The sequence below is a fragment of the Lygodium microphyllum genome, chromosome 17 (assembly GCF_053477565.2).
Source record: "Lygodium microphyllum isolate KBCC chromosome 17, Lygodium_microphyllum_v1.1.10, whole genome shotgun sequence".
NCBI lineage: Eukaryota > Viridiplantae > Streptophyta > Polypodiopsida > Schizaeales > Lygodiaceae > Lygodium > Lygodium microphyllum.
Window position 1 is genome coordinate 49,848,833 of NC_141151.1, and position 15,753 is coordinate 49,864,585.

Consider the following 15,753-nt stretch of genomic DNA (forward strand, 5'->3'; position numbering starts at 1 on the left):
ACCGCTGCTCCACTTCTGACATGGTATCAGTTTCCATGGTCACATATGTTCAACGGCATTTTTTGATAGGATGGTCTTGTATGCTACTCCGAGACATTGGTGCAGGACACAGAGACATTCTATGATCTTCTCTATTTTCAGGTGTTTGGTACGATTGACATCGACATGAGGTTCTCTCCGAGGCACCTTGGTGGTGGCTTGATCACCCACTGCTTGGGTATCCATGGTTCTACTTGGTGGTTCTATGTTGTATAGTTTCTGATTCCTTTTCATTGTACTATTGTATTGTATCAGATTACCCATGATTTGAGAGGGAGTGTTAGCAGAGTATTTGTCAGCTCATGTGTGAGTCTGAGTTTGATCTCGGCTGGGCATTTTTATTAGGTATTTTAGGTATTTTTTTGGTGTGGCATTTTATGCCATTGGGGCATTTTATGCACCAGTCGGCCAGCATTAATGCTGTCCGACCAGCTTTATTGCTCCCCACTTTTCAGCCTATTTATACTGAGTGGCTCCTCCTCAGTCAGTATCACCTTCACCATCTGTAGACTCTGTGGAGAGAGAGGAGCTAGTGCCAGTGCCAGTGCCCACGCAGCCAGTGACTCACTGTTGTATGCGACTGTCTCGTGTTCAAATATATGGATTCCATTTCCCGTGCATACATCTGAGTTCTCATCTGTATCGTGTTCTTTTCTTTTCTCTTGTTGTCTTGTGTTTCAGCAGTTTATTTCAGCACATGTTTATGCTTCCACCGCTGCTCCACTTCTGACAATTCCGACACTGCTCTGCCCTTGAGCACACTGTACACTCTTACATTCATTTACAACATTCATTCACTTCAGAGTTGTGTTCTCTCTCCCCCTTCTTCTGTTTGTGTTTGAGTTTTGAGTTTTGCGTTTAGGGTTTGAGTTTTTGAGTTTTGGGTTTAGGATTTGAGTTTTTCCCTTTGTGTCTATGTCTGTCTCTTTGTGTTTCTGTCGTGGTCGTACACACTGTGTGTCCTCAGTGCAAACCCTAGCAGATTCCTTCACACCATTCACGAACCATGATCAAAGATTGATTTTCTTTCTTTTCCTACCCTTAATTTATAAAGAAGTCAATTGTTTTATTGCACATTGCATATGTACATCCTTTGCACAATCTTGTGAGAGTGAGAAGTACTTCTTTTCAATCTCAAGTGGATTGTATCAAGCTCATCCTAATGAACTTGGACCAAGCAAAAATACATTCCTTCCAAGGGGATAGTTGTCCTTCTTTAACCCTTAACTTGCTTCCCTTTCTTTTATGTGTCCATGGTTGTAATTTTCTAAATCATTGTCATGTTTAGCTTGAAGTATTTGCCCTTTTTATTTTCTTGAAACGTTAAGTCTTGAAACTAAGAGAATATTATAATTTTTGAGTATACTATGTTATATAGGGCATTTGCACTTGTGAAAGCCTTGAACCCAATGTACAATGTTCTTTGCCTCACGGAAATGGAGGATAGGCAATTGGATGCTATACAAGTTTGGAGATGAGATAGGGAGTCAAGGCCTAATTGACAATAGATAACATTTCATCGATATCTATTTGTGGTGTTGACACTTTGGCTTGGGTCCATCTTAGGGCTTTGTTTTGGAAGTCCTCCATGTTATGGACTTACAGCTTTGTTTTGGAAGTTTGGAGTTGGGCTTCCAAGTCCTCTCTATTCATGGCCTTACCCATCTTGGTGGTCGGGATATATTTGTTGGGTAGTTTGTTTTTGTCGAGGATTTGCCTTAGGAGCCATTCTTGGCAGCTAGTTTGTCTATCGTAGGCTGATTGTTTGGTTTTGGCCGTGTTGTGATAGGTTGGTAGGAGAGAGGGCTATACCAGTTCCATTACCCTTTTGGTATGAAGGATCCTCCTAGGCATCTTTCAAATGCGGCACCTCTTTCCATCTTTCAAATGCTGCACCTGTTTCCATTTGTGCACTCCCCATCCCACAAGCTCTACCCCATCCCCCCACTATCTCTTTAGGTGGTTCCCTCGTAAATCCTATTCTTTTTAGAGGAGAACAAACTTGGAGACGCTGTTGTGCATTCTCTAGCCCTTCTTGTTCAAGAGGGGAATTCCCATGATTGTGAGGAGCTTCTTCAAGAATTGGAATCTTTATGGGTTGTCCTCCATGTTGCGGCCTTTTTCCTTGTCATCAAGTCACCATTTGTTGATGTTAGCATGACCATCCCATAGTCCGTGGTCCTTGATCTTCTTTTTTGGTATGGTGCGACACCTTCCATAGCTTGTTGCTATTGTCTCTCAATTGAGACAGTGGCTTGGCTCACCCATTCCTGATTGGACATGATTGGAGTGATCCATTCAAGCATAGTTGATAGTGGCACTCTTGCTGCCACCCTTGGATCCATTCCATTTCCTTTGGCCTTTTGCCACACCCAAGATCTGCGAGGGGGTGTTAGGAGACGTGCTTTTTGAATGGTCATCTTGTGCTTGTGAGCCTCAGTTCAAGTCACATGAAGAGAGGAGCTTTCACACAATCTTTGTCCATCTATTTCTCTGTTGACACTTTAGGCAGAGGTCCTTCTTACACATGCCGCTAGGCCGCTTGCTTCTTTTGTTCTGGGCAGGCAGTATTTGCCATGTGCCAGGGGGGACATTATCACATGGGCGGGCAGCATTTATTTCTTCATTTTCAGGTAGCCAGTAGTTCACACTGGTCTAACCTGGCATTAAATGCAGGTCGGCCAGATCAGGTTGGTCAGTCTCATAGCTTAGGGCTACTTATTGCTGCCTCCCCACTTCACTGTCAGTGCATCCAGATCATCGGCAGCCCTCCTCATCAGTTTGTCATCATTCTCTAGCCTCCATCTAGTGCTCTCACTAATGATCCATGCTGTGTGTTGGGCCTGACTGAGTCCAGCCTCGTATCATTAGGTTTTCTGTCAGTTTTTGTTCCTTTGATTCCACTACGTTCCTTTTGTCTCTGTCTTCTCTTCTTATTCTGTGTTCTTGTCCTTTTCTGCAGTGCATTGTCAAATGCAATGGCCGACATATTTGTACCCTCTTTGGGGGCAGGATGTTTTCTATGTTAATGAGGAGCTTGCAAATGGTGGGGATCAATATATTATTTTCCCACCATGACAATGGTGCCAACCATGTCTCTCAAAGTAATGTTGTGGGTGATCCAAACTATTGGCTACTATTGCCTAATGGAAAAGCTTATCCTTAAGCTTCCACATCAGCTGCAAATCATCATCCATAATCCTACTTGACATTGGTGAAATAGGTAAATGCTGTGCCATATATTTTATTAAGAGCTTATCTTTTATGAATAGCCTGTAAATTCATCTTACAAGTTCTTGTATTTCTATTGTTTTAATTGTAAAGAAAGATAGCATTGAAAAATCTGCCACAAGATTGCAGTTCAGGATCATGTGAAAGGAATTGGAGTTCTTTTGTGCCAAAAATAGATCAGTACATTTGGAAAGGCTTGTATTTGGAAAGGCTTGTATTTTAATTTTTGTCAATGCAATTTGAAATCGCTAGAGCAAAAGGGGTTTTCCATTGACACTTGCCAAGCCAATGCTGATAAGATTGACATCAATAATTGTTAGCAGGTTGCTAACATTCCCCAGGAGTGAGATGCTTATGCCATGTTTTATGAAGAGGTCATTGCAATGGCTCATAACACCAGAGCCTAGTCACAATGGATGGCTTTGATTATCATATACCACATGCGCTACTTGAGATAATGTTGATTGACGAGTTTCAAAACTTTGATCTTGAGAGTGAAGAAGATGACATGGTAGAGGAGGCACGTTTTGGGGAGGACATTGAAATGCTAGTGGATTGAGGAAGAGTCTTAACTTTTCATGATTCTTTGATACATGTTGATATGATGTGGATTTTGATTTGGCTGCTACTATCTAGGATTTAGGATTATGACTTGTTTATTTTTGCACTTGAGCCTTGTACTGTAGGATTTTTACTTATTATTATTTGTATCTTGTTATACATGTATGCACTTTTTGGGTTTGGTAGCAGTGTAGTAGTTATTTTGTCATTTAAATTGTAAACAGTATGATGTAAGGTGGCTTCATGGTTCATGATTCATCATCTGTTGATTAGTAATGATTGAAAGATATGGTATGGTAGTCTTAAGAGTCTTAGATTTGTTAATCTTTGTCATGGAACATGTTTTCTTAATCCAGCTCAAATGTATTCAAGTTTTCTAAGTGTTGAATCCTCGTCTATGAGTTAAAGTCAATCTATGATTTATTTTTAATGAACATATATTTCTATTTTCGTATGGTTATAATGTCTTTTATGAAAATTGTTTCTTACCATTTTAAAGTTTTATGAAACTGTTTTCTATGTATGCAACTTGTATGAAAACTTCTGGCAACACTGCACTCTGTGAGTGACCTTAAGGTTCTTCACCTTCCTTTCTATTCTCTCTCTCTCACTGGCATGTTGGACAACTATTTGCACTGCTCAAAAAATGGGCGACTCTGTCATTTCAAAAGTATCAGCATATGTGAGAGTTGTGTAAGTTTTGTGAGAGTGCACAACAGAAGAAGGAATGCGAACACAGTGAGAAGGGAAGAGAGAGACAACAGGAAGAAGAAGGAAGAAATCTGCACTGACTAAGAATGAATGGTGAATACAAAGGGAGGACTGATCAGTCCCTGCACGCAGCCCACAGTGTCAGTGAGGGCAACAGATCACGCTGATGAAGATGGCAAGATGGCAGCATGGGAGACAGAGAGTGTCGGGGTTGGATAGTGCAATCTGCAAACGTGCAATGGAAGAATGATCTGCCGAGTGAGGAGTGGCTGATATTTATAGCCAACTCCCACCAAAATTAGCCGATTGCCAACCTTGGGGACCAAAATGGGCCGACTGGCTGAAAATGCCTTGTTGCCATCTAAAATGGCTCGCTGACTGCATGGAAAAATATGCCAAAATACAGATGAGGCATCCTAGGGTATCCAAAGGGAATTTGCCAGTAGACAGTCTGACAAACCTAGAAAATGCACACTAATGTGCGGAAACCAAGAAAATGCAAGAAATGCACACTAAACTACAAGAGCTCCCATGTCTCCATTAGACTCTGACAGGAGCTCACAACCAGGAGATGACAGACTGACATGACTAAAATAGGCAGGCTAACAAGTTTTTCCTTTCAATTTTTGATAAAAAGACTCTTTACATTGGGTATTGAGATACTTCAGAGTCTTTGCGTGTTCCAATATTGTGTGCTATAAATGTTGTAACAGATTGAAGCTAATGGTCACATAAGTCTTATTGTTTCTTCCCTAGTTGTATGTTTTACTGCATTAAGCATAAATGATTTCCAAATAGCTAGTGAAAGTCTGCTGCTGACCTTGAGACACTGTGGCATGTGGTGACAGATTCCGGATGAGACCCAATTGGTATTTAGAGGGCATGCTGCGTCAATGGAGTGTTGCTGTTTTTTGACAAACAATGAATTCCTCTCTGGCTCAGATGATGGTTCTGTAGCACTATGGAGTGTGATGAAGAAAAAACCAGTTACGATCATAAGAGATGCTCATGGTCTGAGGCCTCAACATAGCATGAAAGCAGGAAAGGAACAAAGTAGCTCTGGGATGGATCTCGAGGAAGACCATGCTACCCAATTAAGTATGTCCTTCCCCTTTCCAGCCAATCATATGGATGAAAATTTTCAGAGTATATGCTCAAGTTGTTTCAACTTTTGCAGGCAATGGTAACATGGATCAAGATGGGCAATCCCCCCTGTCAGCACAAGTAGGTAGGGGTGTGGAATCATGGGTAGCATCTGTAGCAGTATGCAGGGGAAGCGATCTTGCAGCTTCAGGCGCTGGGGATGGTATAGTGCGCCTTTGGGCACTTGAAGAAGACAACAGAAGTCTCCGAGCCTTACACAGTTTACATGTGGTAATTTTTGAACTATATTGGAAGTTCTGTGGATATTAGATGCTATGTCTGGTTTACCTTCTTGTGCAGCTAGGTGCAACTTCAGGCCATTTTGAAGAGTAATAAGAGTAAGAAAATTTAAGATGCGACAGATATACAAATGGGATGGTTGAAATGGAATTTGGATTACCAGGGTTATAGCTGATTATACTGCAAATTTTTCGGCTGACATTATATGCATTTTCACTGTCTAATTCATTTGCATATGTTGATGTGCAAAATAATCCAGCATGCCTTTTTAAGCTCTATGTGATCATTCTCCAACCTGACCCTGTTTGTTAGCATTTCTTTTGTGTGAGATATGTTACTTCAAAATCTGAGAAGGTCAAGGGCTCAAGCAGCATGGCTGGAGCTAGATAGATCTAGACAGAACAAAAATGCTCAATTGCAGAACACATTTACAAGGCTTTTCAAATTTCAACATGGTGCTGGGGAATGAGGGGTGAGAAGGATTCTATTTTTCCCTTTTCTTTTGGGTTTTAAAAAGGCTTTTTTTTTTTTTGGGGGGGGGGGGGGTGGGGGGCAAACAAGATACTATGCACTTTCCAAGGCCTGCTATGTTTCCTGCTATACTATGGACTCTCCAGGGCCTGCTATCCTTCCTGCTGTGCGCACCCCACCCACCACTGCCGCAGCCCTGACAAACCCCCCAACCCCCCACCTACTAGAACATTCTTGCAAATACAGCAGCATGCAGCAGAAACTGAGGAAACAATATGGAGTACAAACTAGATGGGACAAAGTCTCATTTCTCTGTGCATGAAAGGCAGCTTGTGAAATGATGCGCATTTGCTCCTGGGATAAGTTTACTTAATTTAGATCAAATTTCTGGATAACGAGCAAGAAAAGGCAGGTAAGTATTGGTTTCCTCCTTACTGGGGGCTAACATTCCTTGTGTTTTCTTGCTATGCAAGCATTCTCTCTTCTTTTGCCTCAAATTTAGAAACATGCACCTTGTAAGCTATGTTGTACTTGATGACCTGTTTACATCTTGAAGAGACGAGGACATCTATGGCTGTTGCATCAGTGATGGAGCCTCAAGTATTAGTGGTTCCTAACTGACTCTGGATTATTTGTGGGCGCTTCTGATTTCACTGTTGGTAGTGTGGTGATCTAGCAGCATGAAGAAAGTTGCTTTAGAGATTGCCTAGAGCACAAGCAAACTATTCTCCACAGAACAAGGAATGTTTGGGTGTAATGATTAATATTTCTAAAAGTTCTACCATTACAGCTGGGCTGGCTGACTGCTTTGCTTGTGGATCATTCAGCAGTACAATTTTCTGTGAAACAGCTGAAGTGTATCATACTTTCTTCTTCAGGATTTAACCGTTCTCTCTCTGTCTATCATTGTGCCTTTCCCTTTCATCCAAGCATAGAAAAGCAAGAGATGCCTTGCTTTTGTCCCAAATCCACCTTTTTCATCAAGAAGTTGAGAGAATTCAATAGTTCAGAAGATCACAGTTCAATCACACTCAATGAAACACAAATGTACAGTGAACACAGTCAAGAGTGTTAGCACTGAATCAAACATGGAAGATCCACTGTCAAGCGGAAAACGGAGATGTTACAAGAGTGTGAGTATGCATAAAGCACAGGTATTCAACAGTTGGAGCAGTAGTCATCAGTGTATAACACCCAATTATCAGCATAGAAAGTCAAAACCCAGTCAAATCAGCATAATGCCAGCAGTCCAGCAGGCCAAGACGGCCGCCTTAAAGGCAAATTGTTAGCCCTGAACGGTTATCTGTGAGTCAGGAAGTGAAAACAGAGGTTGGCAGCATGTTAGAATAGAAAACAAAAGCAAAAAATGCTATAGCCAGCTTTTAGAATAGCTGCCCTGGTGAGAACAAACTGCCCTGCTGTAGATGAAGGTGAAGAAGAGGAGAAGCAAGGTACAGAAGCACCAAGCAGTGAACAATACAGCAATTAGAGATCTGCAATTAGATAAAAAACACAGCAAACAAGAGCACCAGGATCTAGCAAGCTAGACACCTGAAACCATGTGAGAGCGCAAATGGAAGTGGAAGCAATAAACACATGGCACAGACACAAAGACGGTGAACAATGAGCAAGAAACATAACAATGAAAGGCAACGTGCCCGAAGGTAGAGGAAAGAATCAACCAAGTGTATGTATGTACAAAGTTGAAAGACACATATACTATCCAATCCCCATTATCTGGCGGCAATGAGCAAACCGCTCGGTTGGGAGACCTTTCGTGAGAAGGTCTGCAGGATTATCATCTGTATGTACCTTGACAAGCTCAATGCCTTTGCTGTCAAGCACATCCTTGATGAAGTGATACTTCACTTGTATGTGCTTTGTCTTTGCATGAAAGACAGTATTCAGTGCTATCATGATAGCACTTTGATTGTCATAGTGGAGGATAGGTACCTCTGTAATCCCAAGCTCTCTCACCAGACATGAAAGCCATAAAGCCTCTTTGCATGTCTCTGTGGCAGCCACCTATTTTGCCTCTGTAGTAGACAGTGCAACACATTATTGCAGCCTAGATATCCAGGAGATTGCTCCTCCTGTGAACATAAACACATATCCTGAAGTAGACTTCTTGCAGTCAGTATGACTTATATAGTTTGCATCCGTGAAACCAACAACAGATGACTTTTGCTTACCAAAGCAGATACACAAGTCCTTTGTGCCCTTAAAGTATCTCATGATACCCTTTACTGCTTCCCGATGCTTTTTGCCAGGATATGCTATGTATATGCTAACTACTCCCACTGCAAATGCAATGTTAGGATGTGTAGCAACCATAGCATACATCAAGTTACCAACAGCTGAAGCATAAGGTATGGCCAAAAGAATTAGAAGTGACTTTCATTTTGTAAACCCATTTGTAGGGTAGCACTTTTTGTTCTTTTGGTAAATGTACCAAATCCCAAGTGCCATTCTTCGTGAGAGATTTCATTTCCAATAGCATTGCGTTTCGCTTTTTTTTACTATCTTGTTTGTCCATTGCTTCTTGGAAGTATGATGGTTTACCACAATCTGTTAACATGACATAATCAGCCACATAGTTTACTCCAGGAAAAAATCTATTTGGCTGTTTTTGCACTCTGATCGACCTACGGACCTAGTGGTCAAAATTGGCTAGTTGTTTAACCTGCAAATCTGCATTAATAGCTTGATGTTCTGCAGGTTCAGCATGCTGTATAGTTGGTTCAGGTTGTTCCAGGTGCACATGTTCTTGCTGAATTTGTGGGAGATCATGGGCAAGATCCTGTTGATCATTTACACACCATCATTCCCTGCATTTTCAGGGACATTTTCAGCAAGTATTTGCTGTTGTCTAAAGTGCATTCTTTGCTGACCTATTGGTACATCCTCCCGGAATACAACCCTTCTAACCTCCTCTGTTCTTTTGATGACATCATTACTGCGTACTACTTTTGTTTGTGTATGCGATCTTCCCGAAAGATGACATCATTACTGCGTACTACTTTTATTTTCTCGGGATCCCATAATCTATACCCCATTTCACCTTCATCACCATATCCTCGGAAAATACATCTATAGAATTTGGCTCAAGTTTGCTGCATTATTCCTTGCGTATGTGCACAAATGCCTCGCAGCCAAATACTTTCAAGTGTGCATACGAAGGTGGCTTGCCCGACCACGCTTCTTGGGAAACTCCCCCCTCCAAAGACCTGTTTGGTGACCGATTAATCAAGTGTACGGCTGTCATAACAGCCTCTGCCCAAAAACCATGGGGTAAAGCAGCGTGTGACAACATTGTACGGACGTTGTCTTGAATGGTCCGATTCATACGTGTGCAATACCATTTTGGGGCGGATTATGAGGAGCAGTAAGCTCCCTCTTAATCCCTTTGCTGTCACAAAAGTCTTGAAAGGCTTTGGACACATATTCCCCACCATTGTCAGAGCGAAGCCATTTTAACGTCTTGTTGGTTTGATTTTCAGCAAGTGCCAAGAATTTTTTAAATTTATGATAATCCTAAACTTTGCGTGTGGCATCATCAACAAATGTAATAAAATACTTCTTCCCTCCTAAAGATAACCCTGGCATTTGACATACATTTGAATGTACTAACTCTAAGCGTGAAGACTTTAGAGAGAGATTTTTTGTGTGACGTTTGTGCATGTTTACCATAAATACAATGATCACACTGTTCAAAATCAGCATATCTCAAACATGGTAAATAACCCAAATGAGAGAGCACTTTCATTCCAGATTGACTCATGTGTTCCAACTGGCTATGCCACAAAGAAACACTTGGTTGTTCAGTTATGGCAACAACATTGTCACATACACTAGATACATGCAAAGGATACAGAGTATCACTTTTGGACCCCTTGGTGACAATGCAGGAGCCCTTATATATTTTTCATTTGCTATCCCCAAAGGTGGTGTGATAGTCTTCATTATCTAGTTGCCCTGTGCTTATCAAGCTTTTCTTTTGGTGAGGTACATGTCTCACATTATGCAAAACAAACACGGAGCCATGCTGAAATTCTAGTTTCACACTGCCAATGCTTGCAATTTTACATGTCTAGTTATCCTCCAAGCGAACAACACCACGTATTCCACCATTGTAGTCAGAGAACCACTCATGATGTAGTGTGACATGGAAAGATGCACCTGAATCAAGTATCCAAGTGTGAATATCATCCTCAGAATTTGCAATCAATGCATGTGCATCCAAGGAAGAAGCTAGAAGTACATCATCGTCACTGTCATTATCATGAGTGACTACATTAACCTCTTCTATTTTCACATTGCTCTTTTTAGCATGGTGGCTGTCCTTGTTTTCATCCTTGTTGGCTTCATTGTTTTTGTTTTTGCCCTTCTCTTTCTTTAGCTGAAAACAATCCCTTTTGTAGTGCCCCTTTTTGCCACAATGATGGCACTCCACATTCTTTCCACGAGATTCGCTGCGTGCTCTGTTTTCAGAACTACTTTTATGCTGAAATCTGCCTTTGAAGACTTGTTTTCTGAGTTGTTTTACTTATCTTCTTCCATCGGTAAAGAACTCTCCATATTAGAGTATAGCAGCTGAGCATTCAAGCTACTCAAAGTTGTTCTGAAAGTATCCCAACTTTCAGGTAGGGTGCATAGCAAGAAGGTGGCTTTGAATTCTTCATCGATATGAAAATCCAAAGCAATCAGCTGACTGAAAATTGAGTTAAACTCATTCAAATGTATAGGCATGGCTGTACCCTCTTTCATGTGAAAGTCCATCAATTTTTACAGCCAATAAACCTTGTTGGCTGCACTTTTTTGAGCATACAATTCTTCAAGCCTTTGCCACATTGCATATGTTGAATTCAACTTTTCAATGTTGAAGAGCAAGTTGTCTGACACTGAGAGCTCAATGGTAGAGCGAGCAAGCTCGTCCAAGTCATCCCACTCATCTTGTTCCATGTTTGCTGGTTTGGTACCCTTTGTTTTGATGGGCTTTACATGTTTCTTTTGCACCGAGACATTATAGCATTGTTTTTGCCAAATTGCAAAATTATGGGCACCCTCAAGCTTCTTAATGTGCAAAAGATTATTGCTGTCACTGTTTCCAGCCATAATTTGTAGTCCCAAATTGACTAACCAATCACCAAAGGCAAGCCCAAATGTGACACAAGTGACCACAGTGCACAAGAGTACCAATCAGCAATGAAAATCCCAAGATTGCAGAAATTTTCAGATCTACAAATGAATTTTCAGAATTAAAAAATGTCGTTTGCTGCACTCCTCAAGCAATTTTTGACACAATTAGAGACCAAGCCAACAATTACATATGAATTCCCCAAAAGTTCAGTGCAATTTTTGCTCCAAAAGCATTTCCGAGTACAAATTTGACAATTTGGGTCAAAAGCCCCACATTTTTGAGGATGATCTATTCAAAATTGCATCAATTCAAGTGCCCAAGTGCATATACCAAGCAATTCTTGCACAAATTGATGAAATTCTGCAAAAGCCCCAAAATTTTTGGGTCCTGTGTGCACAAATTTCACTGAAATTGAAGAAATTTCACTGAAATATGAAAAGCCCCAAAATCTCACGGGGAATTGTGCACCGATTTCACAAATTTTGAGTCAGATTGTCCATTTCTGCGTTTAAGTCCCCAAATTCGGGAAAAGCTCCGATTTTCTTGGGGAGAATTTGGCTTTGTGCCTTGGCATGTGAACATGTGATGGAGGAGGGAAAAAAAGATATTTCCTTAAAAAAAGAACGTTGACTTCTTCTTGTCTCGCATGCCATGTTCGTGGCAATTGGTCCTGGTCGCTGGTTGCCCGTCCTGTGTGGTCGTAGCACGTCCCTTCTGGTCGCGGAATCTGTCACTGTGTCTGCCCGCTGACTCAATTGTGTGTTGTCTAAGCTTGGTTGCATCACACTGAGCCTGCAACGCGTCGTCTGCAACTTGGTCGTCCGAGTCTAATCACGTCGCCTACAGTGCTTGTGACCTACCGACAGATACCCGCCTAGTCCGCCTGCCTCTTCTGCACTTGCCGAACACTGACAGCTGGTGCCTGAAGCTCCTGCTCACCTATCACGCGACCTGACGACCGTAACTGGATTCGGGAAGTGTGCACAACCTTTGTGCTCTAATACCAGTTTGATGTAGACGAGTTTGTGCGCGAGCTGAGCTGAGAGTGCAGATGAGGAGAGTTGAGAGCAGTAGAGTGAGAGAGTGAGCATGGCACTTGATGTTTGGTACAAAGACAATGTACCACATTTTAGGTTTTGAATATATATAAAGTACAAAGTGTAAGGGTGCGTGCACACACGAACACAATAAAAGGCACGGTGACCCTTTATTCCCAACAGGGAGAGACCCAAGAGGATCGGGCCAGCTAGTGTCTACTGTCTTCATCTGTGTGCCCAATATTCTGCACTCTAGCCCTAAATGCAGCTGCTTATTGGAAATAAAGAGCCACCCAGCTGCCTACGAAAGCCTAATGAAGTGCACATAAAAACAGTGCCAAATACCCATGATATGTACAAAAAATTTCACTTAATGGCAATTGCCCTATTGTTTCTGCCTCTTGTTAGTGGTGTATTACAGCCTGTTGCTTGAAAGTGTGGTAAAATTAATAGCTTGCAACATGGTGCTGCAGCAGGAGGCTAGTAGCTGCTCAACAACAAGACTTAGCTAATTACATACAAAGTATCTTGTGAATCCAGTATATCTGGCTGCATGATTGTTGAGTTCCTTCTCTGCTCCATGGTTAATTAAAAGGCAAGAATATGGTATCTAAATGAAGTGGATGGTCCTCAGAAGACTCTTGGATAGAAGACTTTTGGAATAATACTTCACAACTATTCATGAATGTGTTGGCTTGTGTTTGGATTCCTTCTGTTATAGAGAGCTTTCCTTTGCTGTTGTATCTGCGATTAGATAAACTGTGGCAGTAAAACATGCCGTGACTTGTTTTTTTCTGGCCTTTTGAGGTGATTATTACATTGTTTTTGTGGCATGCAGGAAGGATTTGTTAATGCTTTGGTATTTGCAAAGTCCGGACGGTTCTTGCTTGCAGGAGTTGGACAGGTATGATGTGCAATTTATGGTTGTGTCCTGCATAAAAGCCTGCTTGCACTTGGAGTCTTGTGGTTCACATATCTTATAATTAGATATTGCTGAATAGGAACCTCGACTAGGACGGTGGGGGAGAAATCAACAAGCTCGAAACAGAGTGGTCATGCATACACTAATTCCAGAATGAAGGGTTCTGTATGTTCGGTGGGTGGTTACTGTTCCTGAAAAATTGAAGCAATCTGTGCTGGAAGAACAAGCTTGCCGACCCTGAGGCGGGGTGATATCAACGTTTTGTAAATCACACTCCGAAACAAGAAAGTTAGGCAATCAGAAATGAGCTGTGAGAGTTTTTACTGGTATGATGGGGTCTTCTGAGAAGTTAACTTATGGCAGTGTTAGGTCTTTGTCAATGTGGCACCGAGTCCTTCCAAAGTGAGGTAAAATATGCACCGATCAAAATTTTGTAAGAGAGGCTGAATGGAGAGTTGTTCAGCTATTTAAAATTTTCTTTTAGTGACAAAATTTTGATCACACTTCTTGGGAAAAGCAAAAATTGAAGACTTCAGGCTCTAAGAGAGCAAGAGGTCTCACAGGTATGTCTGGCAGTTGCTGCTGGTCCATTTCTCGTTCATGCTAGCATGGACTCCTGGGAACAACCTCCAGCACTGATCCAGTGTAACACTCTCACACATAATTGTGTAAAGGTTTTACAGACAAACTGCAAACACGAGAACGGCACTGTGGGGCTGCTATGAAAATGGAGCTCTGAAGCGAGTCCAAAAGTCAGGAGGATTGAGTCTGCCATGTAAAACTGGCTAGATAGAGTTAATGGTCAAGAGGTGCCTGTGCTGTCCACAGTGCTAAAGAGGGTCTTTGTTTTATTCTATTTTGGGGGTTGCGGAACAGGACTTTCCTAGTCATGAAGGATGAACAAAGCCTAATATGATTGTCATTACTTGCAGCATGGAGACCTGCAATTGGATTTGTTTTGCCACCTTTTTAATTAAAGAATGTAAGCCATAAGAGGATTTTTTGCCTTGAGAGATGCATGAGCGTTTCGAGAGGGAAGAATTTGATATAGTCCTGCCTAAATGACTGTGTTTGTGGTTGGATTGGATCCTTGATAGCAGTGTACAATTAGAGTACCAACTATTTGATCGGTCAATCATTTTTCTTTTCCCTCAAAGATAAGAACATTCTATTGTCAGTGGGCCTCACATTGTGGGATGTGATCTGCCTTCATGAATCAAACGGTCGGTTTGATTTTACATGGACAATTCTCTGACTTTTGATCCAGTTCAAACTGGATCGGTTTCGATTTTATCATCTTTCGATTCTGTAAGATATGTGCATGATTACAAGGCAAGCATTGTATGAAGGGTTGGGAGTCAAACCGGTGTGTATGTGGACAGCCCCCTTTGCGGAAGCTACATGCGACCATTCTCCAGAGCCTGTAGTCCACACAATAGTTGGAGAATGTGAAGAAAGCATGGCAACAGGTGTTTCTGTATTGCAGGCCACTTCAAGTTGATACATAATTGCCATTGAAAGGAACTTGCCCCGCTTTGCACTTCCTATGTGTGTATCAACATGGCATAGGTAATACCTAGCTAAGAAAATAGGGAGTAGTAATCACTTGGAACAAAACTAGTCTGCTTAGTTGACTTTGTTTGTAGTAGCTGTTTTGTTTAAGTGTTGTTGAGAATTAACTCCAATTCAAAGGAAAAAACTAAGCACCGAGTACAAGATGCACTATGTTTTGCAATTGAATTGTATTAGTGCTGCATAACTTTTTCAGTTGAGAGTTACAACTCTCTTCGAAGATGTCCTATACTCAAGGGTTTCAACTTTGTGTTTTGGTGCACAGGCTTCAGCAAGTCTTGTTCCTTTGCACTTTTTGATGGTAAGGCATATTTCATGAATGCCTAGAGAAGACACGTGCACATTTGAACGTGTTTTGAGGACTTCACACACACACACACACACACACACACACACACACACTCTCTCTCTCTCTCTCTCTCTCTCTCTCTCTCTCATAGAGGAGAGAGAGAGAGGTGATTAGCTGCTTCCGTCTTGTGACATTATAAAGGTGCTTTTAAAAGTCTAATTTTACAAATCACGATATTAGATTTGTGGCATGAAGGTCTACCTTATTGCCATGTGGCAGTTGCCTAGTAGATGGGCCAACATTGAGAAGCTTGCCTAGAAAGATAACATGACAATCTTGTAAGGGCATTTTGTGCTTGAGGATGTATTGGTTGAAATTTTGGAGAATGTTTAGTCTA

General features: G+C 41.5%; 1 protein-coding gene across 1 annotated transcript in view; it reads left to right on the plus strand.

Moving 5' to 3' along the window:
• The window catches only part of LOC148021872 (U3 snoRNP-associated protein-like EMB2271), a 68,993-nt gene extending 53,770 nt beyond the window's left edge, over nucleotides 1–15,223 (plus strand). Inside the window, exons 4-7 of the mRNA XM_087697392.1 lie at nucleotides 5,391–5,640; nucleotides 5,720–5,916; nucleotides 13,412–13,477; nucleotides 13,575–15,223. Coding sequence (XP_087553518.1) covers nucleotides 5,391–5,640; nucleotides 5,720–5,916; nucleotides 13,412–13,477; nucleotides 13,575–13,652 — 591 coding nt within the window. The 3' untranslated portion in view covers nucleotides 13,653–15,223. The remainder of the gene's footprint in view (nucleotides 1–5,390; nucleotides 5,641–5,719; nucleotides 5,917–13,411; nucleotides 13,478–13,574) is intronic.
• Nucleotides 15,224–15,753: the final 530 nt, after the last annotated feature.